Source organism: Aspergillus brunneoviolaceus, assembly GCF_003184695.1.
Source record: "Aspergillus brunneoviolaceus CBS 621.78 unplaced genomic scaffold BO95scaffold_40, whole genome shotgun sequence".
Classification (NCBI taxonomy): Eukaryota; Fungi; Ascomycota; class Eurotiomycetes; order Eurotiales; family Aspergillaceae; genus Aspergillus; species Aspergillus brunneoviolaceus.
Window position 1 is genome coordinate 310113 of NW_020290770.1, and position 25160 is coordinate 335272.

Consider the following 25160-nt stretch of genomic DNA (forward strand, 5'->3'; position numbering starts at 1 on the left):
AGGGGTTGAGCCGACCTGGTGCACGTACAGTACCTTATTGGGTTGAACCTGAGCCAGCCATAGCCCGCGGAGTTCACAAATCCAGTCCGGATTATCTCGACTTACTTCTGAATTGTACATTTACAATGCCGAACATTTTCAGGCTCTTGAAGGTCATTGTGCCAAGTGCCGAATTCCCCTGGAAGTGGAAACGACTGGACGTTCTAATCAATTCGATGTCACAAAGACCAGCCATGCGACAACGCAGTATGACGATACCGGAGAGCATGATCGATGTACGGTTTCGGCCCCTAACCGTGAATATATGCAAGGTATCTAATCTGCATTGAGCCTGAAGATCGACATCGCGTGGGTAAACGTTGATTTCTGATTCTTCCGCGCGTGGATGCAAGTGCTGAGGTAAGATTTTATCCTTTAGTCGGTTAACGCCGTACTTTGGTGGCTGCGGCCTTTGGAGTCTGGAAACCTATAATTGGGGGGCTCTAGAAAGACCACTAAACCAGCAATGGCAGGTGAGAGAATTTACTACCACGATTGAAATCTCACAAGGCAGCCGCCGATCCTTCAAGCTCCGTCCAACAACTTAAGACTGTCTGTATACCTCTTCCAGAGAGAAAGTGTGTACAGAGTGTGTTGTTGCAGTGACATATACTCCAGGGTCAATTTAAGCGAAGATGCAGTACGGATGACGTTTTCGATTCTGGCTAATCAAGTGCATGTGTGAGGCTCTCGATCTTTTCCAAACCAACCCTGAGCACTGCCCACCAATCAGGGGTCTACCAGAGTGTGTCCAGGGATAAGCCTCGTATCTGTGGCTTACGCAGGGTTCATGTAAGTCAGATGGCTCCAGAATCCTATCGGCGCAGCCGATGAAGGAGTTCTGCTGTGCTACGGTGTCTCATCGTTAATCATTTCCTACTACCCCGTACTGCTTGTCCGAAGCCACGTTTCCCCCGATGCATCCACCTCGATAACCAGAATTATCTGCGGAAGATTCGGGAAATAAACATGCAGTGTATTAGCTTGGTGGGCCTCCATGCCACTGACAGCACAGTGCCAGGTTCCGGCCTGAAGGATTCAGGTTCGTCAAGTACCAGCAGGGGGTAGGACAAATACGCCGTGATCAACGGTAAAACCTGAAACGGAGGCAAGCTAGCAGGCTTGCAGTCCAACAAGACTGATTCAATTGATTTTGATCGAATTAAATAATTAGAACCAGAGGAAATGCAGAATGGACCAGCGTCAACACCAATGGATGCTCCCGCAGGAAGCGCTAGGTGGGTTAGTGGGTGCATTAGCTTCCTTTTGCTAAAGGGGAGATTTGAGGATTTGCATGCAGTTGGGAATCCTTTATTTTGTTGCAGTACATGTGGCCTCGAAAAGTACGCAAATTGGCAGGCTCCAGGCTCCACCTGGCAGGCTGGAGATTTGGCTAACCTTATTCGATCGGAAAGCCATCCTATAACAGAAACTGCTAACTTACTCAACTCCGTACTCAGTGCTGATGAGAGACATGACGACTCAGACTAGTCTAGTCAGGCCTGGGCAGGGACGATCCCCGGTCGGGGTGGCGTTTCTGCATCCGTGAGTACAGTCCATTGAATACTAATATTATTACTTATCTTACATATTAAGTCTCTTGGTGAAAAAGAACCCGAGCCGGACACGGAGACTGATTGATTGGAGCAGAGACCCCCTAACGAGGGACAATCACCCGCAGCCCAGAGCAATATCAGATCGAAAGGATGTATAGCAGCTGTCGCGCCATTTGCGGTTCGCCTCGCCTATCCTCAGCGCACGCACAAGGCTAAGGCGCTAAGGCACTGAGGCACTGAGGCACTCATGCAGTCCCTCGCTCTCGTACATTCATTCATTCATTCATTCATTCATTCATTCATCCACTGACTTCAATCTGCCTTTTGACTCCCCCCCTGGGCCTAAGGCTTCCCCCCTCTCTCTTTCCTCCCCCACCATCCTCTGCCCCCTCTATGGTCCCTCAGGCAGCCAGAATTTATCTGCGATAATTAAAACCCTTAACAGGAATTACCTTACTAGAGTTTCGGACGGTTCCCGTATCGTCAATGGTCCGAATTATGGTATCTTCTCTTATCCTTGCATGTGCAAGACATGCAAAAGAAGGGATTGCAATCCTTCCATCCATTCGCTTCTGCTTCAACAAGTTTCGCCGGATAAGACGAGAGAGAGAATTGACTAATCGGCATAGTCAATTATAGTCTGCCAAGAGAGATCTCAGACTGGCAATACTTTATTCACCTGTCCTCCCCCAGAGGGTCCTTCTGAATTGCGACAGATAGCCTTGTCTACACAGTTCTTCAGGACATGACCACCGTTGGTTTTAAATCAGCTAATCTCCCCATTTTACATCTTTGACATACCACTGCAACACTTGTTGACCCATCGTCCCCACCATTACCTACGCTAGGCTAGATCCCCAGGCACCTCATTTCTCCTTGAAGCATGCATCCCACCGAAGAGAAAGAGCACAGACAACTGAACAGCAATCAATGTTTCCCGCCACCCTCCTCACAGCCTACAGCTGACGGGGACTTCCGGTGCGGAATCTGCAACAAGACATACAGTCGACGTAGGCTACCCTTCTCTTCTCCCCACATTTCCATCGATCAAGTCGTGATCCCTTGTCTTGTGCTCCACTGTGACAAACAGGCGGAATGGTATCCGAAGTATTCTCACTGATAGCACGGCAGGTGATTTGCGGGATAGGCACCGTCGTCGATGCATCAAGAACATTGGTCAGGAACGTCAGTCGAAGCGGAAGTCTTGTGATGCCTGTGCTCAGAAGAAGCTGCGTTGCTCTATGACTCGACCTTCTTGCAGCCGGTGCCTACAAAGTCGAAGGCCCTGCGTTTATCCGGCATCCTGCGTTCCTGTAACAGCATCCGAGTCTGTCATGCCTCAGGAAACCTCTGACCAGGCCACCACTTCACCCCTCGCCTCTCTCTATATTCCGCTGACTCTGGCTCCTGGAAATGGGCCGTGGGCGCTGTCAGCACCACCTCTGGATACCTCAACTAATCCTGATGACAGTTCGAGGTCTCCTTGGAGTCCCGCCACTTCTACCAATGTGGACTTTTTGACTCACGGCCACGGTGACAGCTCCGTATTTCCGACGCAAACTCACTGGCCCTACGAATCACCTGCTGGCTCTGATTATTTGTCTGCGCAGCCTGACGCCTATCAATTGAATGACCACCTCCCTGGCCTCATCGATGACTATTTTGGTCACCAATCACGGTTGCCATATCATTCGCAGCATGGAACTACCGCATCATCACCTGCGGCCATGATGCCGCCGACGCCAGCAACATTTTCGAGCGACACGTATTCGCTGAATAATGGGTTTACGATGGCATCGCTATCTTCTGCCTATACTGAATATGCTTGGAGCGAGGGATTCTCGACATATGATGAGGATGAGATCTTGCCTCTAACTGCATATCCCGAGACAGTGTCGGGCACTCTCTTTGGCCAGTGTCTTATCCCCAAAGAGAGCAATTCCTCTGGTAGTAGTGCCGATGATGTGATACAGGACATGGTCAGCCTGCTGAGAGAGTATCCTGGGGTTGCACTGCAGCAGAAGCTGATCTCCCCGTTTTTACATCCCGAGTTGCATGCTGAAGCCATGCAAACGCTGAAAGAGCCTCCGGAAAATACGCTGGCTACTCTGTCAGCTTATGTCACCCGTGCGGAATCTTACGAGAGGGCTCACGGTGGCGCCGGCGATTTCGACCATTTCCGCCGTGGGATGGAGAGCTGTATTACTCCCCTCCACACCCTCTGCATCTACCAGATACTCGATTTGATTGACGATACCTGTCTACCCAATCTGGCTAGTGCAAGGCAGGGCTCTGACCCTTCCAACCACGGAGCAGGGGTGATTGCAGCAATCCCAGCTCTTCAATCTATTAGCAAGGTGTGTACACTTGATAATCCTTGACATTGCCCAGAACCGACTAGCCAGAGTGTCGCGTGCTGACCTAACACGTCCTTGCCAGCTGGTCCAGCGCCTATGCATTGTTTACGGGGGTCCTCTCCAGACCTCTCACGAAGAAGAAACCGACTGGACGCGCTGGAAATTCAGCGAGTCGCTGCGCCGAAACATCTATTTCGTGCACATCATCCACACGCTGGCGACGAGGACACATCATCTTCATGGCCATTCTTCTTCAATTGGGGGAGTGGTCTACTCTTACCCCCTCTTCCAAGCTGAAATACTACTGCAACTGCCCCTACCGGCTCCGGAAGAGATGTGGCTGGCGCGCAGCGAGGAGGAGTGGATGATCGCACGCGCGCAATCCCTGCGGCCCTGGACGGGGAACCTCCTGAGCGGCGCTATGCCTCCCCGTCCGCGGACGCTGCAGCAGTGGTTGATCCTAGACGAGATGGGCAGTAGTGGCAGTATGTCATCGTTGCCGTCCATCACCCGGATGATCCTAGCCTGCATCAGGGTCAACAACGACTTGCCGGCGGCGGCATGAGCCGGAAGTATCCCTCTTTGTCTTTTTTTTGTCTCTCATCTTTGGAAATCGGTTTTCTCTTTCCCTATATCTACTAGGCGCTATACTATATCCCGGTGCAATGACTTTTTAATTTCATTTTATGTTGTTTTTTGTTTTTCGGGATCTTGTTCGGCGTCTGGCTTTGCGACGAAACGACATCCAGCGGGGCCCGCGGGGAGGAAGACCGGGAGTGGGGAATGGGAAAGTGGACTAGAGAGAATGCGTAGTTAGAAAGAAAGGAGAGGGGGGTTACCATGCACCATGAAATCAACTTTCATCCCCCCAGCCTATAAATTTCTTTTCTCGAGGCTAGCTGGCTAGAAATCAATAGATTAGATAAGTTAATAGCACCAACTACATCTGAACTAACTGAACTAAAATCTCTTGCATTTCCGCTATTCTTTGACCTACCTGACCTACCTACCATTCAAAGCTACACTGCACCACCGGCCGGATGAAGTACGCTTCCTCCTACTGAATAGGTATTTCATGTCTAAGAAAGTGATGTTGTTATTTTATCATACATTTCCGAGGAAAGCCGGTCGGCGAGTGGGAAAGTTGTTCCTTGTCTCAGTAAACGTAACGCTTACACACTCCTTCTCTTACTTTCCTCTAGTCCGAGTGTTCGTCATTCTTTCTGGGCATACAGATAGATATTGTCTGATAGATTTGAGAAAAAAAACTTAAGTACACGCCTGAACAATCAAGGCAGGAGGAAAACACACACACACACACACACACACACACACACACACAGTTGCCTATCGCGGTGGGTACAGGAGTTACGTGCATAGCAGACTAACGATTACCGTGCAGTTGCCCCTCTCCTTGGCTTGAGACCCCACCCCCTCTTTTGCATTGAGCATAACTGAGAACAGGTGTGCCGATTGCATCCCTTAGAAGAGCCAGAGGCGGTTGTAAAGGTTCAGGGAAAGAATAGTTTACGGTAGGTATATTGAGAGGGCTGTTATGCTCCGGAAGTCCGCTGGATACATCTTCGTCTCGAGGGGTGGGGATGTTGCCGGCTTACTGCAGGAGGAATATTGCATCGGAATAGTGTGTGGGGGGGAGGAGGGAGGCATGGAGGAGGGAAAGGGTATAATACTGCATGATAGAGATCAATAGAGCTCAGTATGTCAGTCTGTTGACTCCACCGTCGGATACCTTACAGGGCCAAGGAGTTCTTCTCCTTTCCGCTCTCCGGAGCAGGTCCGGTCGCCACTTGCTTGCGTTTTCTTTCTTGGGCTGCCCATATCCTTCCCCACGCATGTAGAACCGGCGAGACCGGAAGGACGTTTGGGGGGCTCGCTTCCTGCGTAGTAGTAAGACACCGAATATGCTGCTGTTATTGCTGGTGTTGCAGGGTGACCTGTGCTGTTATCATCGAATATTACCTTTATCGGGGGAAAGTAATGTCGGCAGGATGTATACTCGGTTAATTCAGTGTCTCCGTTTGGGCTTTTGGCTTGAACTAAAGAATCCTTTGCCTTGACTCAGATTGTCGGCGATCCTTGCCCTGTTTCGATCTGATCAGAATGCGAAATTCAGCAGCAAAACAGAGTAGAAACCCCGGGCATTATGACCCTAGCTGAATCAGCCCGGAATTTCTCCGATACCGCATGAAGGTGAACGGCGAAACAGGACTGTACCTGACTCGGTGGTGGAGGAATATGCTGTACCTTCGTCCCAAACGCCACTGGGCTCTAAACCTCGACTAAGACGATGGCTCACAATCCGCGCCAAATTCGGACCATTGAGGTGAGCCAGCTACTGAGTTATCATGCCAAAGGCTGAAAGGGACACACAGGTGATGATCCATCAACGTCATAAACAACCATCAGCGACGCCGTCTTTTGTCTTTGAGACCCAGAAGGAACCCAGTACTAGCGCATTTGCTAGCCCCGAACGAGTTTCAAAAGGTAGGTTAAGCTTATCAATAATATTAGAAAGAGGGGAGACCCTAGTCCGGGAGAAGGGAAATATGCAATTGCGTGAAATGGGCGCTTACCGTTCTTGACGCGAATGGTTGGAAGTAGATTGTTCTGCAGAGTCTGGCCGTGGGTTTCCTGCAGAGCTCAGAGAAGATAGAGTGATGACACTGACTGGATATCTTGTCCTCGATTGCGCTAGAAAGATAGGGAAGCATGCAATAAGGTAACATCATCAATCCAGTATGTATGCTTGGAAAAACAGAGTCGAGGTGCGTGGCTCCTCGACTGACTCATTGGCTTTGGCTGGGCGTCTATCCATATCTCGGCGAGGCGGGGGAAGGAGCTGGGCAAGAGTCTCGAAGAGGAAGGGATTATTGGTGGGCTTGCTGTGGTGTCTAGAAGTAGGATTTGACTGGTGCTCTTGGTCGATTCTTGAACAATGCGATTGATAATTCTATGTTGTCATTAACAGGGTGAACCTACCAGGTGTTTGTTACCCATGCTCCCCGGGCTCTACTTTCGGCGGCTGGCTGAAGATTTTGTGGTTGTTTTTTGGCCCTAAGCTTCGAACAACGCTCGCATCTGTTTGTCTGGGCGATAAATGTTGAGCTCTACCACATCGGTAGTGGTAGAGTCGGCTTTCCTACCAGACAGAAAAAGTGTTGAGTAAGAACGCGTTGCCTATCTCATAGCACGACAAATTAATTCTCCGTAACTATCCACGAATCGAACTTTAATAGAGCACGGAATAGTAGTGACTGCCGGTTGAGTCGACTGGTCGGTTGTCCACTGCGAAGAAAAAAAAAAAGGGACGGACCGTGACCCGGTCCATCCGTCAAAACACCAAAACAGAGGACCCCGCGGGCCTGCGGCAGGCCGAGGTGTTGGGGGGCTGCTGAATGAGACTCACCACTCACCACGTCCACCTCGGACCCTCGCTTGCATTGCAGCCTAAAGACTGCAGTCTAGTCTAGACTTGGGTCGGCATCTGCCAAGCACCGCTGCCAAGAGAAAGGAAGAAACCGGGGAGATCAGGGAGAACGAAGGGAGAGGAGAGGTCCGGACCCGGTCCGGAGACACGGTTAATGGAGTCTCAGTCTTTGCCGTGATTCTGATTGATACGTAAGTATCAAATAGCCCCTCTCTACACGGAGAAATGCACAGATGCGGCTAATAATGTCCACCAACATGCCCAGCTGTAGCTCTGGCTGGCCGCTGGAGCGTCCTAATGAGGATGATAAGTTGAATGTCTGGCTCGAGCCTAGTGATAGGCTTGCGATTGCATCTGGACTTGATTGATAGGGGGTGACGAAGCGTGCCACTATGTCTAGTTATCGGGCTCGTCCTGGTTGTGGTGCGGCTGGTGCTACGGTTTCCCGACGGAGATGCTTGGAAGATAGATGCAACTGCGCAGGTTCGGAGAGGGGAAGAAGGCGAGGCTTTGGGAAAGAAACAATCACATTCAGACAACAGAGAAAGTACCATTGGGTGTGGGTAATATCCATCATGCTGCGTACCTTTGGAAATAAGATAGCTTTGGTGTGCCAGAGGGAAGCACGGAGCACTTGACCGGAAGTCCACTCGGATAAAGAGAACGTTAGTTTCTTGGTAAGTGGAAACAAAGGCTTGGCTCGTCACTTGTTTGTTTGACAGTATCGAACCGTATCGCAATGCTGACGAGGCTGATGGTGAATCGACACTATTCCTTCAGCATAGTCCAATAGGATGATAAGAACATTACTCTGAATTCCCTGCCGACCACCACATTTCAATAGATAGAGGGGAGAAAAGGGGGGCGGATAATAAAAAGAAAATAAATGTCGTGTATGTTGCGGAAAGGGGTCTTCTCTGGAGGCGCACTCACGTCAACCTAGGCAGTGAGCTAGGCATGGTCCTGATCTTGTCTGTAATGTCACTGGCTTGGCTGGCAACGTCGCATGCTTAACGCTGCTCTCAACATGCTTATCCTTTTCTTCCTAATGCTCAATATCACGACTGAGGGTCGGTCTCAGAGCTCGTTGGCAGCCCTGGAGAAGGATTGGAGCATGCCGAGGTGATGATGGAGGTGTGCTATTGTTTGATTTGTATCGTATCCATTTTTATTGGCCTTCGCGTCATGTTACCGAGATTGCAACAACACGATATCGGAGCTCTTAATGAGGTAGACAATTTTTTTCATTGAAGCGTAGCTGACGGTCGTACATTTCATGTTCGCGAAGGGATGCAACTGCAATCGTAATCGAGCCAGAAGTCCCCACTTGGCCGGTGGAACGTGTCCAGCGTAGCACCTTTCGGAATAACGACGTTAGCATTATACTAATTGTAGAGATTTGAAGGCAGCCATAAGACACGGCCAGGGTGGACAAATCAAGATAGGCAGACAGCCGATTGTATCCTATCTTGTCTGCTCTCGTTGCGTGTTCCAGAACCTCGGTCACGGTTACTACCGTAGGTAGTTGTAACGTCACGCTCGCTCATGCTTGCAGGGTGTGACAGATAGATAATCGGAACGGGTTGGTATTGTGAATGACCCGGTGTTGGCGCTTGGACTTTGTCTGACTGGAAGTGAGGATGCTTGAGACCTAGTATTTCACCCAAGGCTTGTTTTTGCTTGGTAAAGCTTGGTTAGAAGTGTCAAGATAAGACATGGCTCTTGTGTCAGTGAATCACGAAAGTCCTGCAGCAGGGATATCTGAGTCAACGAATGGGTCTAGCATGGATGTTTTGAGGAGCTAATTTGTTGATGATTAGCGGAAGCGGTAAGGTGGTCATTAGGTAGGAAGTGGTGTTAATGATAAAGTACGGAGTACTCCGTACCTAGTACTAGGTAGGTAGTTGCAGTGGAGAGTCATGTGAGCGGGCGATGGGTTGGTTGTTCTCTTCAGGTTTGGTGGTGTTCTTCAAGGTTGCCCGTCTTCTGCTCTTCCTGCTTGTATGCCCAGCTAGGGGTCCATGGAAGTATTTGCTCATCATTATAGCTAGTCTAATTATACATGTCCAAGCCAAGCCTCCACCCAGAATCAGGACTACAAAAAGAATATTAGTCTCGTTAAGCACGGCCAGTGGTATATCCCATAACATAGAAAAAGAAAACGAAAGTAAACCCAAATGACTCCAACCTAGTGTTCCCTATCTGCCACGACCTCAACTGTCTGTGATACGTCAACCGTCTTATGAATACCGCCTGTTTCCGCACTGGAGGCAACATCAAGCCCACCAGCAAAGGAAATAAGGTGACTTTGATCCGAAGCAGATTCGAGTCCGTCAGCTCGACGTGACGTGCCCATTGAAAACCGTTTACTGCCTCCGTTCTTCATCTTACTCAGTTGCAAGGATGAGGTGGGCTCGTAACGGTCGGAACTGTAATAGCCCTTCTTGCGGAGCTTGTTGACGAGAATGTTGATAGTGGGGAGGCAAGCGCATATCAGGGCGACCCCACCCTCCGCATTGCTGTTTACCAGTCAGTTAGGCTGAATGCTTCAGACCATTAAAATCCCATATGAGCGGGAATCGAAGTCTTACCCAGACAGAATGACACAAATAAATACAATAGTCATATCTCTTGAGCTGCCTTCTCTGACCACCAGAACTAAACGGTACAGACTGAACGCTGTGGCCAGTCCACCAGCTGAAAGCATACCAATGACTCGCATTTTCTTGCTGCGGGACATTTGCAAGGACCACGTCAAGGGAAGAGGCAGAAGAAGGATGATCAGGTCGGAGACAACACTGATGACTGAGTCGGCGATGAGTGCGGCTTGTTGGTCCATACATTTGGCCTTGGGGCTACCCGTCCAGTATCCTGGGATGGGGTCGCACATCCGGATTTTCACAATCTCGGCGATTATATAGTAGACACACAGACAGCCCAGAAAGAAGTAGATCATGAGAATTTTGGTGCGATACGGAGCGAAGATGCGAGTCAAGATGGAGAGGAGAGCGACTTTGACCAGCAGGGCCATGGGACAGTAAAGGACGGTGGCGACATAGCAGAACTGAGAGATAGAGGTCAGAAGTCGGAAGTTGGTGAGGCTCAGTTCAATATACCTTGCGGAAAAGGACTTGGTGTGCAGTCGAAACATCATCAATGTGGTACCCTCCCCCGTATTTTCCCACTGAATGCTGCGTCAGTCGATTGCAGTGCGATGGGCTCTGAAGGGCTCACCTATAATCGAGACGGAACAGTATCCCATGAACAAAATCTAATAAGGTGTTAATCCTCATCCAAACACTCCAGCTTTTCAGGTCAGCCGTACCCATGCCGCGAGACAAGACCCTGGGAAATGTTAACAATCCGAAGAAAGCGATCTGGAATTTTCTTAACGTACAATCTTCCACTCCCACCCATTGCTTGTAGTATGTACGAATTGAGAACCGCAGAATTACAAAGACACTGACGATAGGGATACACAAGCACTGCGTGACGAAGTTGATGGTGTTCAAGACATCTTTTGGATCGTTCACAGTCATGACGCCTGGGGTAAAAGGAATAATAGCGAATGAATCCCCAGAGGTCGAGACAGCATTGACAAAAAGGATTCAGAACCCCATCGCACGTTCGGTGGGGGGGCCAGTCTCATTTGTATTATAAATAAAAAGGCGAGTCCCAGGCTCCCAGCTCCATCGTCCGAGTGTCATTGCGCCTAGTCTTTCTCCCAGGGACAAGCACTGATGAAGCCCACCGTGGCGACTCTGATAGGCGCCAGGCGAGTGTCTAGAGAAGCTCAAGTTTGGGTCGGAAGATGGGAAAAGGAAGCCGAGCGAATGGCCTCCAGTCACAGTGTGAACAGCATTCGAACCGTCGACTTGATCGACCCACTCAGTCGCGATTGAGAAAACGTAGAGGAAAACCTTAAGCTGACAGGGCAGAATGCCAGGGGTAGGATTCGATAAAGGGAGACTGAGAGGCTGGAGAGTTGAAACCAGCTGGTTGGTCACTGGGTCAAGGGACTCGAGATTCGAGAGATTGTGTAGGTAGAGCCTCCACAGCAGATCGATTGTGATAGGTGCAGAAAATGAATATCCATCTTGATTTGCTGGTTTGGGAAAAGATGAACAAGAAATCTGAAGAGGAGAACGAGCGGATCGGATGCAGTGCCTGTACGTAGTCTGAACGAAGGAGTACGTAGAAGGAAAAGGACGGGTCAGATCGCCGTGAACACGAGGTCGTAATGACGGATTGTTGTTGTGGTTGCTGTCAATTACCTGATCCAGAAGGCAACACACTGTTAGTATGTTAGGTAGTGTCTACGGTACCCATTCAATCCAGCTACATCTTCGATTCTCTCTACTATACAACTCATCTCCTATGTCCAGTGTCCTCAAATTAGCAGAGACAGAATTTTCACTCGCATCTGACATCAATATCCGAACTTCCGATGTTTCCAGCCGCAGGCTAATTAAATTGGTTTAGATTAATTTTCCTGTTCATCCTCCGGAGATCATTCATCCTTCAGCCCCGTGAGAGCCCGCGATGTTACAGTTTAGGGGAAATGCAAGCGGCGCCGCGACGACGGTCTATTGGCAACGCCACCACTACTGAGGAATGGGTGCGAATAGCTTTGCACACTACCGCATCCGCGCATTTCACGCGACGTCCATGGCGCAAATAAACAATCTCTAGAGTTTCGCCCCTCAAACCACCTTCGCAAGCGTCAATCATGGGGTCAACGTCCAGCCGCGCTAGGATGGTTCATTGTTTGGTTGAGTTGGGTCCTCTGGAACAGTCGTTGGTCGGGCTTGACCAGTGAGGTCCTTTCATACACTCTCGAATGGAAGGTATTTCGGTCTTTCGGGGGTGCCACAAGGGAAAATTTGCTGCGTTCCGAGCACGCAGCAGGCAGCAAGTGTCAATGGGTCAGTTCAATCTGGTGGACTTGGCTGAGACGCCGACGCGTGCTCGAAAAAAGCCCTAAAGCGACTAAATGCGTGCCAAGCCGATCGGGCCTGGTTTTTGACTTTCGCTTCTGGCCGAGAAGTGGAGATTTCACCTCGGCTCAGTCGGGAATGGCTGGAGTGAGGCGGTCGGTGGTTGGCGTTTCCGCTGCCAGGGTCAAAGGGGTGTGGATGGGTGATTGTGTGTTTACGTACCAGGCATTATGGGTGACGGTAGGTGCTGGTAACGTTACCGCGGGCAAGGCAGGGATGTTGACAGTCGTCGACTGCACGGTTGACGCACATGGATCTATATGTCAGATCATTATTGACATTGTTGCCTCCTCCTCCTCCACTTTCCCAAGCTCTCATATCCACACAAACATCAACATCGCGAATCTTCATGGAGCACAACAAAGAAGATGCCATCAACAAAACAGATCGTCATTAATCACCCACCGTCCCCTCCTCGGCCAGCCGGAAACACGGGTCAATGGCCTAGCAGACAATTCGCTCCACTTCCCAAGGTTCAACCCGTGTCTCTCTCTCTCCATAATTTCTCGTGTCGTCTCTTCGTCGCTGGTTGGATATTCCCACACGACCCAAAGGTCCCAAACCTGTCAGGCTCCATCTGTCATGCCCGTTATGGAAATGGCACCTGTTGGTCCCCGTTTAACACCCCTCCATCGGGCCATGGCCGGACCAGCGACCAAAGAGGAGAGGGAAGCGGGCCTCGAGAGGAAGAGAAGTCCATGACCCAGCCGGTGGGATGAAAAGCCCACTGCGGTGGCCATTGCTGTCCATGGTTTCCCCAATCCTGCTCCCCTTTCTGAGAAACTGTGCCTTCGCAAGAACCACTGTTCATCTTTGCCTGCAGCCACTGCAGCCACTGCATCCATCGCACAGAACCTTAACCCACCGTGCACACAAATATAGCAGTCATGACTGGCGATCAGCTTCTTCGAGAACAGTCCAAGCTCTTCCAGCCCCTGGCCATCGCTAATGGCAAGATCCAACTCAGCCACCGAGTGGTGCATGCCCCTTTGACGCGCAACCGGGGCGAGCCTCTGAACCCGATCAGCACGCCTGAGAACCCCAATCGGATCTGGTATCCCGGACAATTGATAGTCGAGTACTATCGCCAACGCGCAACGCCAGGGGGGTTGATCATCTCCGAGGGCATCCCCCCATCGCTCGAGGTAATTAGATCCGACCCGAGCTGTTGCCTCTTTCGCCATGCGCATCGATGGCTAACCTCTTCGCCAGAGTAATGGCATGCCAGGTGTTCCCGGTCTCTTCACCGAGGAACAAGCCGCAGGATGGAAAGCTGTCGTGGAAGCTGTCCACGCCAAAGGCGGATACATTTACTGCCAGCTCTGGCACGCCGGCCGTGCCACAATCCCTCAGATGACTGGATCGCCCGCCGTCTGTCCCTCCGCCAGTGTCTGGGACTCGCCCACAGAATGTTATTCGCACCCCCCGGTGGGCTCGACCGAGCCAGTGCGCTACGCAGACCACCCACCCATCGAACTGAGCGTTCCCCACATCAAGCAGACCATTCGGGACTATTGCGAGGCCGCTAAGACTGCAATGGAGATCGGATTCGACGGCGTCGAGGTCCACGGTGGCAATGGATATCTCCCTGAGCAGTTTCTGAGCTCGAACATCAACAAGCGTACCGATGCGTACGGTGGCAGTCCCGAGAAGCGTTGTCAGTTCGTCCTCGAGCTGATGGATGAGCTCGCACAGACGGTCGGCGAAGAGAACCTTGCCATCCGTCTCTCGCCTTTCGGCCTCTTCAACCAGGCGCGCGGCGAGCAGCGCATGGAGACCTGGACATTCCTATGCGAATCGCTAAAACAAGCGCTGCCCAACCTATCATATGTCAGCTTCATTGAGCCGGTCAGCATCCCCTCTCTTTCTTTGCCTCTCCCTGAAGGCAGCAGACCCCTCTCGCGAAGAGCTCTCCAGCTAACTCTTACGTTATGAATACAGAGATACGAACAAATCTTCTCCGTGGCCGAGAAAGATACCTTCCTCCAAAGCTGGGGTCTCTCCGACGTCGACCTCTCCTCCTTCCGGAAAATCTTCGGCTCCACACCGTTCTTCTCCGCTGGCGGATGGGATCAGACCAATTCTTGGAATGTGCTTGAGTCCGGTCGCTACGACGCCCTGCTGTATGGCCGCTACTTCACGAGCAACCCGGACCTGGTAGAGAGGCTGTACAAGGGGATCCCCTTCACACCGTACGACCGCACTCGATTCTATGGGCCGTTCGAGGACAACAGAGTCTGCTATGTGGACTATAAGCCTGCCCATGAGCAGGACGAGGCTGAGATCCGTGGAAGGCTGTGAGAGAGACTTATTCTCGACCGATCAGTCGTCTCCTCCGACCTCTCGCAAAGTGTATTGGTTTGTGCTTTGTAGCGTTTCATTAACGAAGAATGATCATGATTTGAATATAAGTTTTCTCGCCTTGATGTCGCCTTTGACGAGTCAACCTATGATAGATTCCTGACCACTTGAGGTCTGGGCTTCGAATCAACTTACTAGGTACTGTAGGAGCGAAGTGTATGAGGGGAAGAACGCCAGGCCTTGGTCTGCGTTGGCAAGAACGTGACGTGTGGTCTGAGACACGTGCTCGACGCGTCCACCCCAGTACCTTACTATACCACCATACCATACTCTAGTTATCGAAAATCTCACCAAGAAAACAAACAATTGAAGGTTGGTACTATGTAAGTATGCCCTCAAAACACGTGGCACGTAACCCAATTCCCGACAAACACCTCTCCAAATAAAAGCCCCCTTATCAATCAATCCATTCCCCCGGTCTCAGCTAGAAACACCACGATCATGCAATCCCAGGGCCCGCCTCCTGCACCGCATGCGCAATCCTTCCCACCCTCCGAAACACCACTAGATTAAAATCCCACAAAATCAATCTCCGAGTTTCCCCCGTTTTTCGAGAGTATTTCTCACGATCGGAGCCGATATCCAGGGTCCGGTACAAGGTAAAAAAGCCCCTGACTCAGGTACATTCCAAAGTGTATGGGGTTTCGGATCTGTGAGAGGGGCGGAGAGTCAGATTAGTTAATATACTTGGGACGGGGGGGGGGCTGATTCATGTTTTCCATACTGGAAAGGGGGTCTCTAGTTTGAGTAAATTCAGGGTCACGATTTGGAGTAGTATAGTCTAGTGATTGCAGTTTGAATTGCGGTATACATGAACCTTTCTTTAGTGGTTCGGGGTTTCCGGGGCAGGGGGTTGATTGTTGGTGCTTGTTCTTGGAGTTGCGTCGGTCGCGGTGGAGCGGGGGCTGGATACGGGGGTTTGTTGGATTCTCTGATGACAACTAGACTAACTGATCTACTTCCTTGACTACAGGCGAGGATTGAGGCTATGAGTGTACAGTTGCTCTGCCGGATGGGGATATAGTCCTTGAGGGGGCATCAGCGACCGGAGCATCGGTCGGTAGGTCGGTCGGGACAAGAAATGAGACTGGGCTGAATCAAAAAGACTTGCGGCTAGGGACATCCACTATAACCAGAAATCCTCCATCGACCTTCGAATGGATCTCGCAAAGTGAAGAAACTCATACCTCATATACAGCATCAGCATGAACAACAATAAGAACAACCAGAACTCAAAAAAATACCTCCCTCGGATCCAAGCCAGTACAATCCAACATGCAACCAACCACGAGGTCTTCCACTCATAATTCAAGAAACGGATATCAAAACCACCACGAACGAGCAAACTATATTCCACAAGGAATCAGCAACTTCCCTTCTCTTTTTCCGTTACACTACACTCAGACTTACCCACTCACCTTCTGACAGTTTCTCAGTCAAACCCCCTCCGTCCCCGCATGAGCCTGCACCGGATAGAACACCGGCTCGGGCCTCTTCATCGTCGAGTCGTCGGCGGTCGTTTGATGGTAGTACGGCGACTGCCCGTACTGCGCCGCCACCGCCTGCTGCGCCTGATACTGCACGTATTGCTGCTGTTGCTGAAACTGCTGGGCGCGGATTGCATCCTCCTTCTTCTCGCGCTTGCGGTCCCGTCGATACTTGATGAGGAAGTAAATGACGCATCCGACGAAGATGCAGAAGAGGATGGGAATGATGATGACCTTGCCGATGATCTTGGCGACGCCCATGATGTGGACTTGTCCCAGGTGCTGTCCCGGGTTGGTCGGGTACAGATGGCTTTAAAGGATGTTTATATGGATCTGATGATTAAAATGGCTGACGTGCGCAGAGGCTCGGAGTTGTGCTTGTGCTCAGAGTTAGAGATGCATCCGCTCGGTCGGGGACACTGGTTATATCTCCTTTCCCTTGAGTCACCTCCAACTTCCATCGTTAGGCAATCATATTCTGGAGGCCTGGCAGGGATGGCTCTGGAGTCCGCCAACGAGATCGCATGCTAGTCTTGCTGCTGGGCGCTATACTCCAGGGTGTGATTCGACAGGTTCGATGTGGGTGAGGAGTGAGGGGGGCCAGACATCGACTATGCGGGCGATGGCTGATACATCACAGACGAGGCTCGTCACCTGCATATGAGACGTGTTGTGATCCCAGTGAGAAAGCTTAGCTGGGGGTGAATTGGGAAGATCCTGAGTGCAAGAGGTGAGCGGTTTTCATGTCGGACCAATCGTGGGGGTCAGCTTGCCGCCGCGGGAGGCACAGCCCATGCATAATAAAACCCATAGGGCTGTAGGGCCACGAATGATAGTTGAGACAGACTGTGATAAACGTGACAAGCAATATTGGTGTCTGCCTGGATCATGGTCGGGCGGTTATGGAAAGAACTTGGAAGAGAGCTTGTCGCCAGTGTGGAGGCCGGATATTGGCTCGTGGAGATCTCGTTGTACTGGAAACAGAGGTCGTTCCTGCTATGCAATCAGATCACTCAAGCGAGAATCTATATTTGTACAAAAGGCGATCCGTCCACGATAACAGGCAAAGACCGAAGACTGAAATTGAGAATCAGAATAGTTTCGTTGGTGCGCGACGGTCCCCCCTGGACACAATGGCGTGCATAACACCGTTCAGTATTCCGGAACGACTTAAAAGAGACTGATGGGATAATTCGGCCCCCAAAGCACTCTTTAAAAAAGGCAGAGCAATGAGGACCCAATAGTCGCAATTTTCCATCGCTTGCCCCAGGAAGTAATCGGCAGCGACCAGGGCGGCCGTGGAGTCCGCGGGCTCCGCGGAGAACACGGAGGGCACGGAGAGAACGGAAAGCACGGAAAGCAAGCTCACAGTCAAGGACTATGGAAATGGTAGTTAATGGTTGTGTATAAATCTCAGGGGCTATTCTTGCCTTAAGCCCTAGTCGAATTATCACAAGCATCAAAATGTCCGCGATCAGTACTGCTGTTAGGTTCGTGCCATTCATTCATCCGAGCCGAATGAACGGTATACTGACTGACACTCACGGGTTACAGCCAACAGCCCGAAATCCATCGAGCTCGTCAAAGAACAGAACAATTCAAGTCGACCAGCAGTTCCAATGAAAATGAATCGATCACTTTCGAATTCGGAGGTGCTCCAGGAGTTGCGCTTCTCATGATTGGCTTTCCACTCCTCATGTACTATATGTACATCGGGGCGACGTTCTATAACGGCCAACTTCCCTTGCCGAACCCCGAGGAATCACTTGCTGAATTTGGATCACATCTCTTCGACCTCGCCTACACACATGCCTTCCCTCATCGCAAAGCTTGGGCCATATACTGGACGTTTCTCGTGTTGGAAGGACTCGGATACCTCTATCTGCCCGGTGTATATGGCAAGGGAAAGTGCCTGCCACACCTAAATGGCAAGCAACTCGATTATTATTGTTCAGCAGCCGCCTCCTGGTACGTCACCATCGTGGCTGCGCTGGCCTTGCATTTCACAGGGCTTTTCCCATTGACCACCCTCATCACCGAGTTTGGTCCCCTAATGTCCGTCGCCATTTGCTCGGGGTTTCTGATTTCTATCGTCGCGTATGCCTCCGCCCTAATGAGGGGATGCCAGCATCGGATGACAGGATCGCATGTCTATGACTTCTTTATGGGAGCGGAGCTTAATCCCCGTTTGTTCCGATGGATTGACATGAAGATGTTCTTCGAGGTTCGCATTCCGTGGTACATACTGTTTTTGTTGACCTTGGGCACGACATTGAAACAATGGGAAGAGCTCGGGTTCGTCTCGGGCGAGGTCGCTTTCCTGCTCATGGCACATTTCTTGTACGCGAATGCTTGTGCGAAAGGCGAAGAGCTGATCATCACTAGCTGGTAGGTGTTTCCAGAAGCTTCAGTACGGGCTGGGCTGATCGAGGCTAGGGACATGTATTATGAGAAATGGGGCTTCATGCTCATTTTCTGGAACCTCGCTGGTGTTCCTATGAGCTACTGTCATTGCACCCTGTATCTGGCAAACCACGACCCATCGATATATCGGTGGAATCCATCGATTGTGGCTGCTTGGGCTGCTCTATATCTGTTCATGTACTGGGTATGGGACACATGCAACAGTCAAAAGAACATCTTTCGTGCTCAAGAGAGAGGTGTCTCTGTGACGCGCAGAACATTCCCTCAGCTTCCATGGAGGGCTGTGAAGAACCCGGAGTCAATTCCAACCAAGACTGGAGACTCTATCTTGTGCAGCGGTTGGTGTAAGTCAATTCAACTACCGATTAATTTCGGAATGATGGCTGATATATAGCAGATGGAATGGCCCGAAAGGTGCATTATACCTGTGACTGGTTTTTTGCCTTTTCATGGGGACTGATCACCGGTTTCAACTCACCATTCCCCTGGTTTTACTCCGTATTCTTCACCGTCATGATTATCCACCGTGCTCGTCGCGATATCGAACGCTGCCGGGAGAGATATGGAGAAGCATGGCGCGAGTACGAACGACGGGTTCCGTATTTGTTCATCCCAGTAAGTTGTTCCCACCCACTAAATGTTGACCTCCGACTGACAGCACAATAGTATGTCTTCTGAAGGGTGATTCCAGGATGAAGGAGAAAGGCGTCGAAGACGCGACCGTGGCGTGTGGACGCATATGTATAATAAGTCACATCTGAATATTTTAACTCATGTAATCTGAATTCAAGATATCCATCACCGATCGATTGGCGCCAATGAAGTCGTTCAAGAACATGGAAATGTCGGTCTGGCTCATAAGAGAATCAAAGGTGTTTTCTGGCCAGGAGACATCTGGGAAAGCAATGTTGGCCGCCCCGTGCGCGGCAGGCATGACAAGTGACCCATCCTGGTGACGCTCGATGCCGGACAATGTTTGTCGCGATTTGACTAGAACCTGAGCAGCCTTGACAAATGCTTCGCACACTGTATATAGATGCATTGAACCCCGCGATAGACCCTTGATGAGCTCCAAAGAGCTCACAGTGTCCTGCAGAAGGGCTAGATCCACCGCACTTGCGGTGGTAATTGCGTGGGTGAACACAATGACAAAAGGTGTAAAGGAAGGGTAGAGCAATATCCTATACCTGGTAAGTCGAAATTGGCTTCTTAGGTATTAAAGAACGTACCAATTCACGTATTCAGTCTGTTTGTGGGTTTGCCGGCCGCGGAAATATGTAAAGCATTTGAGGTGACTGTGAAGCGCTAACGTAGCGATCTCGTAGCATCGCGATGAGATTGCCATGGCATCTCCTGGCCGAGTCTGGGCCCGATAGATGACAGTCAACACGGAGTAAGCGATGAAATCAGCACAAGCCGCAATGCCGTGCAGGGAGTCAGCATAAAGACCCAAGCTTACGTCGATCTGTGGGCAGTGTTAGATATCAATCTTAACAAGACGGAGGCAAGGTTTTACCGTCAGCAATTTATCTCGAACCGCCTCTAAGTCTGAGGAAAGCTTTTCTATCGCTACAGCTCTCTGCTCATCGCCGGCCCGACAAGCAGACGTTGAGTAAAGTTGATCATAGACCTTCCCTTGAATACTAGCAAACTCCATGCGAACAATACTCATCAAATCCCATGGACGTTGCTTTGGGTCTTCTGATGGCATGAAGAGGTCGGCATCAATATCATGGTCTTGAAAGTGGGACGTCAGGCCGATGTTCAGAGAGATGTTCTTGTCAATCGTATATAGTGCCCAGAAGGCATGACGTTTAGCCTCTGCAATGGGTAGTGGGTCGTTTTTCAATGCTGTACGCCGATGTAGTCCCATGGTTTGGCACATATTGAAAGCTAACGATAAATATGTCCAGCACCGCTGAATGTCAAATTCCTCTTGTGATTTTGTTATCTGTGCCAGTTAGACCAAGTCAAGCATGAGAATTGAGCTACTCACTCCAATCAGCAGTGCTTGTATCTTCTCCAAGGTCGGCTCAACCATGATGGCGGGTTCTCGGAGACCTGAGTCAAGCTGTTTTTCACATGTTTCCAGTGCTGATGATAAGTCATAATGCGCGAGGTCAGGGTCCTGTGCATGAAAATAGTCGCGTATTATGTAAAAGAAGAGCCCGTAAAACAGTGTATATGTTCCAGCAGGAACTGGATCGAGTGGAAAGTATATGGAGTGACAAAGAGTCTCTATACGAGATGCATCGATCCAAGACTGACTGACCAACGTGAACGGAGGTTGCGCTAACCTGCGTCAATTGCCAATCACGGGGAAGGAAGGCGGTACGAACAAACCTTTGACTTTCTTTACCACAGCGATGACCAACTCTACAGGAAGTAGTTGGTTTTTTGGCTGAGTGTTGGGCTGCGTCTCCCCATGCGTTACTGATGCGCGGTGCCTATCGAGGCTGGTTTTGAGAGACGAAAGTGCTGCTGACACGTAGTCGCCCAATTGTCCATTCTGAGAAGTGTCCACAGCAGAATAGGCAGCATCCCTAGCTACGAGGGTTTCATGATGGAAAGATGAGTGACCTTCGAATGGAGGTATCGTCGGTCCCGACGGAGTCGGCTCCCGGGCCGGCTTGACCGGGCTCGATGAGCCGGAAGACCGTGTTATGTTCTCGAGCGTCTTCTGAATTGTGGCAAGCTGTTCCTGCAACGTAGAGAACCGGTGTTCACTATGAGACATGTCAGCTTAGGCTGTCCATATTGAGCTTATAGCTTCATACTAGTCATTTGGTATATTGGTGCGAGGCGACTCCGAAGCAGTCGATTGTCCCCCAACTGGTCTGCACGGTATCCCCAGCGTGCCACAGCTGGAACAGGGACTAGTCTTGTCGCATTTGATCTATTGTGCTGCTGTCAGGGATGTGCCATAAGTCTCATCTGTTTCAAGAGGAATATACCTTGCGAAGACGACAATTGTCGCACTATGAACGGTCAATTGCTATTTCACTTGTATTGAGCAGCGGGACGAGGATGCATACCGCGCGGGCCCGAAAGCTGCGAGCAGTTGTGGGAGTGCTAGCAGCCATACTCACAACAAATGGCTGGTGTTCCTTCAAGTGCTCGTGCAGCCCAGTACAGTCTTCGGGCAAGCATGAGATTATATTTCTGGTTGCACAGAACAATTCCTGATTGACTTGCTAGTGTTGATGATATTAGATCTTTGGTGGTGGAAGGAAAGATCACGCTATACCTGATATGAAGATCCAAGTCACGTGCATATTGTGAGCCATACCGGACTAGCGCGATTCTGAGCGCTGTCTTGTAAATTGCCTAAAATGGGCGATCGCCTGTTCTTCCACCATGTTGCATCACAACTCCGGAGATTCTCCGTGGCAGACACGCTGCATGTCGGCTAACCAGTGATGCACAACATGTTTCTCGGCAAAATTGGCTAAGTTTCCCTTTCAAACATCGTTCATGGTTGTCCTGATTGTATTCCAATTCTCATTATACTTGCTGAAACTTTGCTGACTATGAACGTAGCTGGTAGCTCACTAAGGCAGCGCTATCTTCAGCCATGAGCTCAGTAAGCCCACAACTAAGCAACATGGCTGACATCTACTCGGCTTCATCGGGTAACTTAGTCGGCGATAACAGCCTGAATGCAGCATTTAGCATGAGGTCACTTCCCCATGCTTGTGGTCCGATAATGCGGGGAGAGGAGACGAGTACTAGTTGATCATCATATATGAATGGCAAAGGTGCTTGACTGTGCCTTCAAGCTGTCTTCAACGCATTGCTTCCAAATTGGATGATACAATGATCCAGTTTGGCTTCGCGTTTTCATTATTGGGCCTTTTACTGCCCCTGGCTGCGGCAGAGGATGGGTTCGCTGGCTGGTTGCGGTTTGCTCCGGTACCCTGTGATTCTTCTTGCCTGCAGGGTCTACCTTCACACATTACTCTATTCAATGGCATCGAAGGAAGCCCAATTGCAACAGCAGGCGCTGAGTTGAACTCCGGATTCCAGTCGATCTTCTCGAAAGACCTGTCAACCACGCAATCACGCTGTGACACATCATCCTCAGTCTTGGTTGCGACACTTGACGAATTCCGGCATAAATGCAACGCCACTATTGGCATTCCAGAACTCGATCAGGATGGGTTTTGGTTGCGATCTGCTGGCAAATCTGTCCAAATCTTGGGGCAGAGCGAGCGAGGGGCATTATATGGAGCATACGAGTACCTTTCCCTGCTAGCCCAGGGAAACTTCTCCCATGTCGCCTATGCAAGCAATCCTCATGCGCCAATACGTTGGGTCAATCAGTGGGACAACATGGATGGCTCGATTGAGAGAGGTTTCGGCGGATCGTCGATTTTCTTCAAGAACGGTCGGGTCGTTGATGACCTGGCACCAGTCAAGCAATATGCTCGCCTCCTTGCGTCGACGCGGATCAATGGTTTGATCGTCAATAACGTCAATGCGAATGCAACTCTACTGTCATCTGAAAACATGAAGGGACTTGCTCGGATTGCAGATGTATGTCGACCTTACGGTGTCCAGATCGGCGTATCGCTCAACTTCGCATCTCCCGAAACACTCGGCGGCTTAGACACCTTCGATCCACTCAACGCAAACGTTGTTGCCTGGTGGAATAATATCACAAACAGCTTATATGATCATGTTCCCGATCTGGCAGGGTATCTAGTCAAGGCTGACTCTGAAGGTCAGCCCGGCCCCAACACATACAATCGGACGTTGTCGCAAGGTGCAAATCTTTTCGCGCGAGCTCTTCAGCCGCACGGGGGACTTCTTATGTTCCGGGCCTTCGTCTACGACAGTAACTTGAATGAGTCAGATTGGAAGGCAGACCGAGCCAAGGCAGCAGTCCAGTACTTTAAAGACCTGGATGGCGAGTTTGAGGAGAATGTGGTTGTGCAAATCAAATACGGGCCCATCGATTTCCAAGTGCGCGAGCCCGTATCGCCTCTTTTCGCCAACCTGTTCCAGACCAATACTGCTATTGAGCTTCAGGTCAGCCAGGAGTATCTGGGTCAGCAGAATCACCTCGTCTACCTTCCACCCCTGTGGAAGACTATTCTCGACTTTGACCTTCGAGTTGATCACAAACCCTCCCGCGTCCGGGACATTATATCTGGAGAACGATTCAATCGCACCCTTAGCGGCTGGGCGGCTGTCGTGAATGTTGGCACCAATACAACATGGTTAGGTAGCCACATTGCCATGTCAAATCTATACGCATATGGTCGACTTGCATGGAGTCCGAAAGATGATTCGGAGGGTATCTTGCAAGACTGGATCCGGCTTACCTTCGGATCACACCCTCAAATTATCAATACCATTACCAACATCTCAATGGCCTCTTGGCCAGCCTACGAGAACTACAGTGGAAACCTAGGCATCCAAACCCTGACAGACATTCTTTACACCCACTACGGCCCAAACCCGGCCTCTCAAGACAACAACGGATGGGGTCAGTGGACTCGAGCAGACCACGAGTCCGTAGGGATGGATCGAACCGTCGGGAACGGAACCGGCTACACAGGTCAATACCCTACAGAGATTGCTCAACGATATGAGTACCTCAATTCCACTCCCGATGATCTAGTTCTATGGTTCCACCATGTCCCCTGGACGCACCGGCTTCACTCCGGCAAGACTGTCATCCAGCATTTTTACGATGCCCACTATGCCGGTGCCGAAACTGCGCAGACCTTCGTCACACAGTGGAAATCCCTACACCACCTGATTGACAAGGAAAGATACGACGCCGTACTTGACCGACTCATATACCAAGCCGGGCACTCCATCGTCTGGCGGGATGCCATCAACAACTTCTATTTTAACCTTACGGACATCCCTGACCAGAAGAGACGGGTGGGCCATCATCCTTGGCGTATCGAGGCGGAGAGCATGATGCTGGACGGATACAAACCGTACACGGTCAGTCCGTTCGAGACGGCCTCGAATGTAACGGCCATTGTGACCACATCGAATTCAACGACCGGGACAGCGCAGACTACGCTCAACTTTCCAGCGGGGACGTACGACATAGGCGTCAACTACTATGATCTATACGGTGGCGAGTCGCACTGGACACTGAGTCTCAATGACAAAGTCGTGGGCGAATGGGTAGGCAACTTCCGCAACCACTCGCTGGGTAATTCTGTCTCCATCTACTTGGATGGTCACTCGGCGACACGGATCACGTTTCAAGGAGTCAAGGTCCAGAAGGGGGATGAGTTGAAGATTGTCGGACGGCCGGATGGCGTTGAGCCTGCGCCAGTGGATTACGTAGTGGTACTTCCAGCCGGAGTGGTGGATTAGGTGGGAGTGCACATATATCGATGTCTCTCGCCCTGATAGCGCAGAAGATCAACTCTGTAGACATTATTCTCAATCGCATACCATTTCCAACCCCTCTACTACGGACCGAACCTCCCAAAATGCCACCTTCCTGGCATAGATCGAAA

General features: G+C 50.6%; 7 protein-coding genes across 7 annotated transcripts; 5 read left to right on the plus strand and 2 right to left on the minus strand.

Annotated features, from left to right (window-relative positions):
• Positions 1–2478: 2478 nt before the first annotated feature.
• Positions 2479–4517, plus strand: BO95DRAFT_453876 (Zn(II)2Cys6 transcription factor domain-containing protein; the record flags this gene model as incomplete). The annotated part of the gene is made up of 3 exons (XM_025588239.1): positions 2479–2605; positions 2727–3913; positions 4035–4517. The coding sequence occupies 3 exons, from the start codon at positions 2479–2481 to the stop codon at positions 4515–4517; spliced, it is 1797 nt and encodes a 598-aa protein (XP_025441504.1).
• A 4880-nt stretch (positions 4518–9397) lies between these two features.
• BO95DRAFT_443709 (uncharacterized protein) lies at positions 9398–11015 on the minus strand. Its single transcript, XM_025586715.1, has 6 exons — positions 10798–11015; positions 10726–10745; positions 10635–10671; positions 10517–10584; positions 9992–10464; positions 9398–9919 (listed from the first exon to the last, which is right to left on the minus strand). The coding sequence occupies exons 1-6, from the start codon at positions 10937–10939 to the stop codon at positions 9589–9591; spliced, it is 1071 nt and encodes a 356-aa protein (XP_025441505.1). The 5' UTR covers positions 10940–11015; the 3' UTR covers positions 9398–9588.
• Positions 11016–13192: 2177 nt separating this feature from the next.
• Positions 13193–14738, plus strand: BO95DRAFT_164197 (alkene reductase). Its single transcript, XM_025580752.1, has 3 exons — positions 13193–13542; positions 13610–14245; positions 14339–14738. The coding sequence occupies exons 1-3, from the start codon at positions 13285–13287 to the stop codon at positions 14696–14698; spliced, it is 1254 nt and encodes a 417-aa protein (XP_025441506.1). The 5' UTR covers positions 13193–13284; the 3' UTR covers positions 14699–14738.
• Positions 14739–16048: 1310 nt separating this feature from the next.
• Positions 16049–16961, plus strand: BO95DRAFT_164057 (uncharacterized protein). The gene has a single exon (XM_025580751.1). The coding sequence runs from the start codon at positions 16216–16218 to the stop codon at positions 16774–16776; it is 561 nt and encodes a 186-aa protein (XP_025441507.1). The 5' UTR covers positions 16049–16215; the 3' UTR covers positions 16777–16961.
• Positions 16962–17709: 748 nt separating this feature from the next.
• On the plus strand, positions 17710–19347 carry erg4A (c-24(28) sterol reductase; the record flags this gene model as incomplete). The annotated part of the gene is made up of 5 exons (XM_025589067.1): positions 17710–17735; positions 17800–18633; positions 18682–19013; positions 19067–19284; positions 19336–19347. 5 exons carry the CDS (start codon positions 17710–17712, stop codon positions 19345–19347), a joined length of 1422 nt encoding a protein of 473 aa, XP_025441508.1.
• An 88-nt stretch (positions 19348–19435) lies between these two features.
• On the minus strand, positions 19436–21752 carry BO95DRAFT_364880 (transcription factor domain-containing protein; the record flags this gene model as incomplete). Its single annotated transcript, XM_025582671.1, has 8 exons — positions 19436–19850; positions 19899–20134; positions 20186–20620; positions 20666–20961; positions 21013–21395; positions 21447–21565; positions 21624–21647; positions 21705–21752. The coding sequence occupies 8 exons, from the start codon at positions 21750–21752 to the stop codon at positions 19436–19438; spliced, it is 1956 nt and encodes a 651-aa protein (XP_025441509.1).
• Positions 21753–22144: 392 nt separating this feature from the next.
• aguA (alpha-glucuronidase) lies at positions 22145–25107 on the plus strand. Its single transcript, XM_025584353.1, has 2 exons — positions 22145–22158; positions 22210–25107. The coding sequence occupies exon 2, from the start codon at positions 22486–22488 to the stop codon at positions 25012–25014; it is 2529 nt and encodes an 842-aa protein (XP_025441510.1). The 5' UTR covers positions 22145–22158; positions 22210–22485; the 3' UTR covers positions 25015–25107.
• Positions 25108–25160: the final 53 nt, after the last annotated feature.

What these genes read in the sequence shown, in the direction of transcription:
- BO95DRAFT_443709 (XM_025586715.1), bottom strand. Translation starts at nt 10,939, where the DNA reads ATGACTGTGAACGATCCAAAAGATGTCTTGAACACCATCAACTTCGTC. An exon ending in GGTCTTGTCTCGCGGCATGG is followed by an intron (nt 10,672 to 10,725) that starts GTACGGCTGACC and finishes ACACCTTATTAG; the next exon opens with ATTTTGTTCATGGGATACTG. An exon ending in ATTTGTGTCATTCTGTCTGG is followed by an intron (nt 9,920 to 9,991) that starts GTAAGACTTCGA and finishes ACTGGTAAACAG; the next exon opens with CAATGCGGAGGGTGGGGTCG.
- BO95DRAFT_164197 (XM_025580752.1), top strand. Translation starts at nt 13,285, where the DNA reads ATGACTGGCGATCAGCTTCTTCGAGAACAGTCCAAGCTCTTCCAGCCC. An exon ending in GCATCCCCCCATCGCTCGAG is followed by an intron (nt 13,543 to 13,609) that starts GTAATTAGATCC and finishes CCTCTTCGCCAG; the next exon opens with AGTAATGGCATGCCAGGTGT. An exon ending in ATGTCAGCTTCATTGAGCCG is followed by an intron (nt 14,246 to 14,338) that starts GTCAGCATCCCC and finishes TTATGAATACAG; the next exon opens with AGATACGAACAAATCTTCTC.
- BO95DRAFT_164057 (XM_025580751.1), top strand. Translation starts at nt 16,216, where the DNA reads ATGAGCCTGCACCGGATAGAACACCGGCTCGGGCCTCTTCATCGTCGA.
- aguA (XM_025584353.1), top strand. Translation starts at nt 22,486, where the DNA reads ATGATCCAGTTTGGCTTCGCGTTTTCATTATTGGGCCTTTTACTGCCC.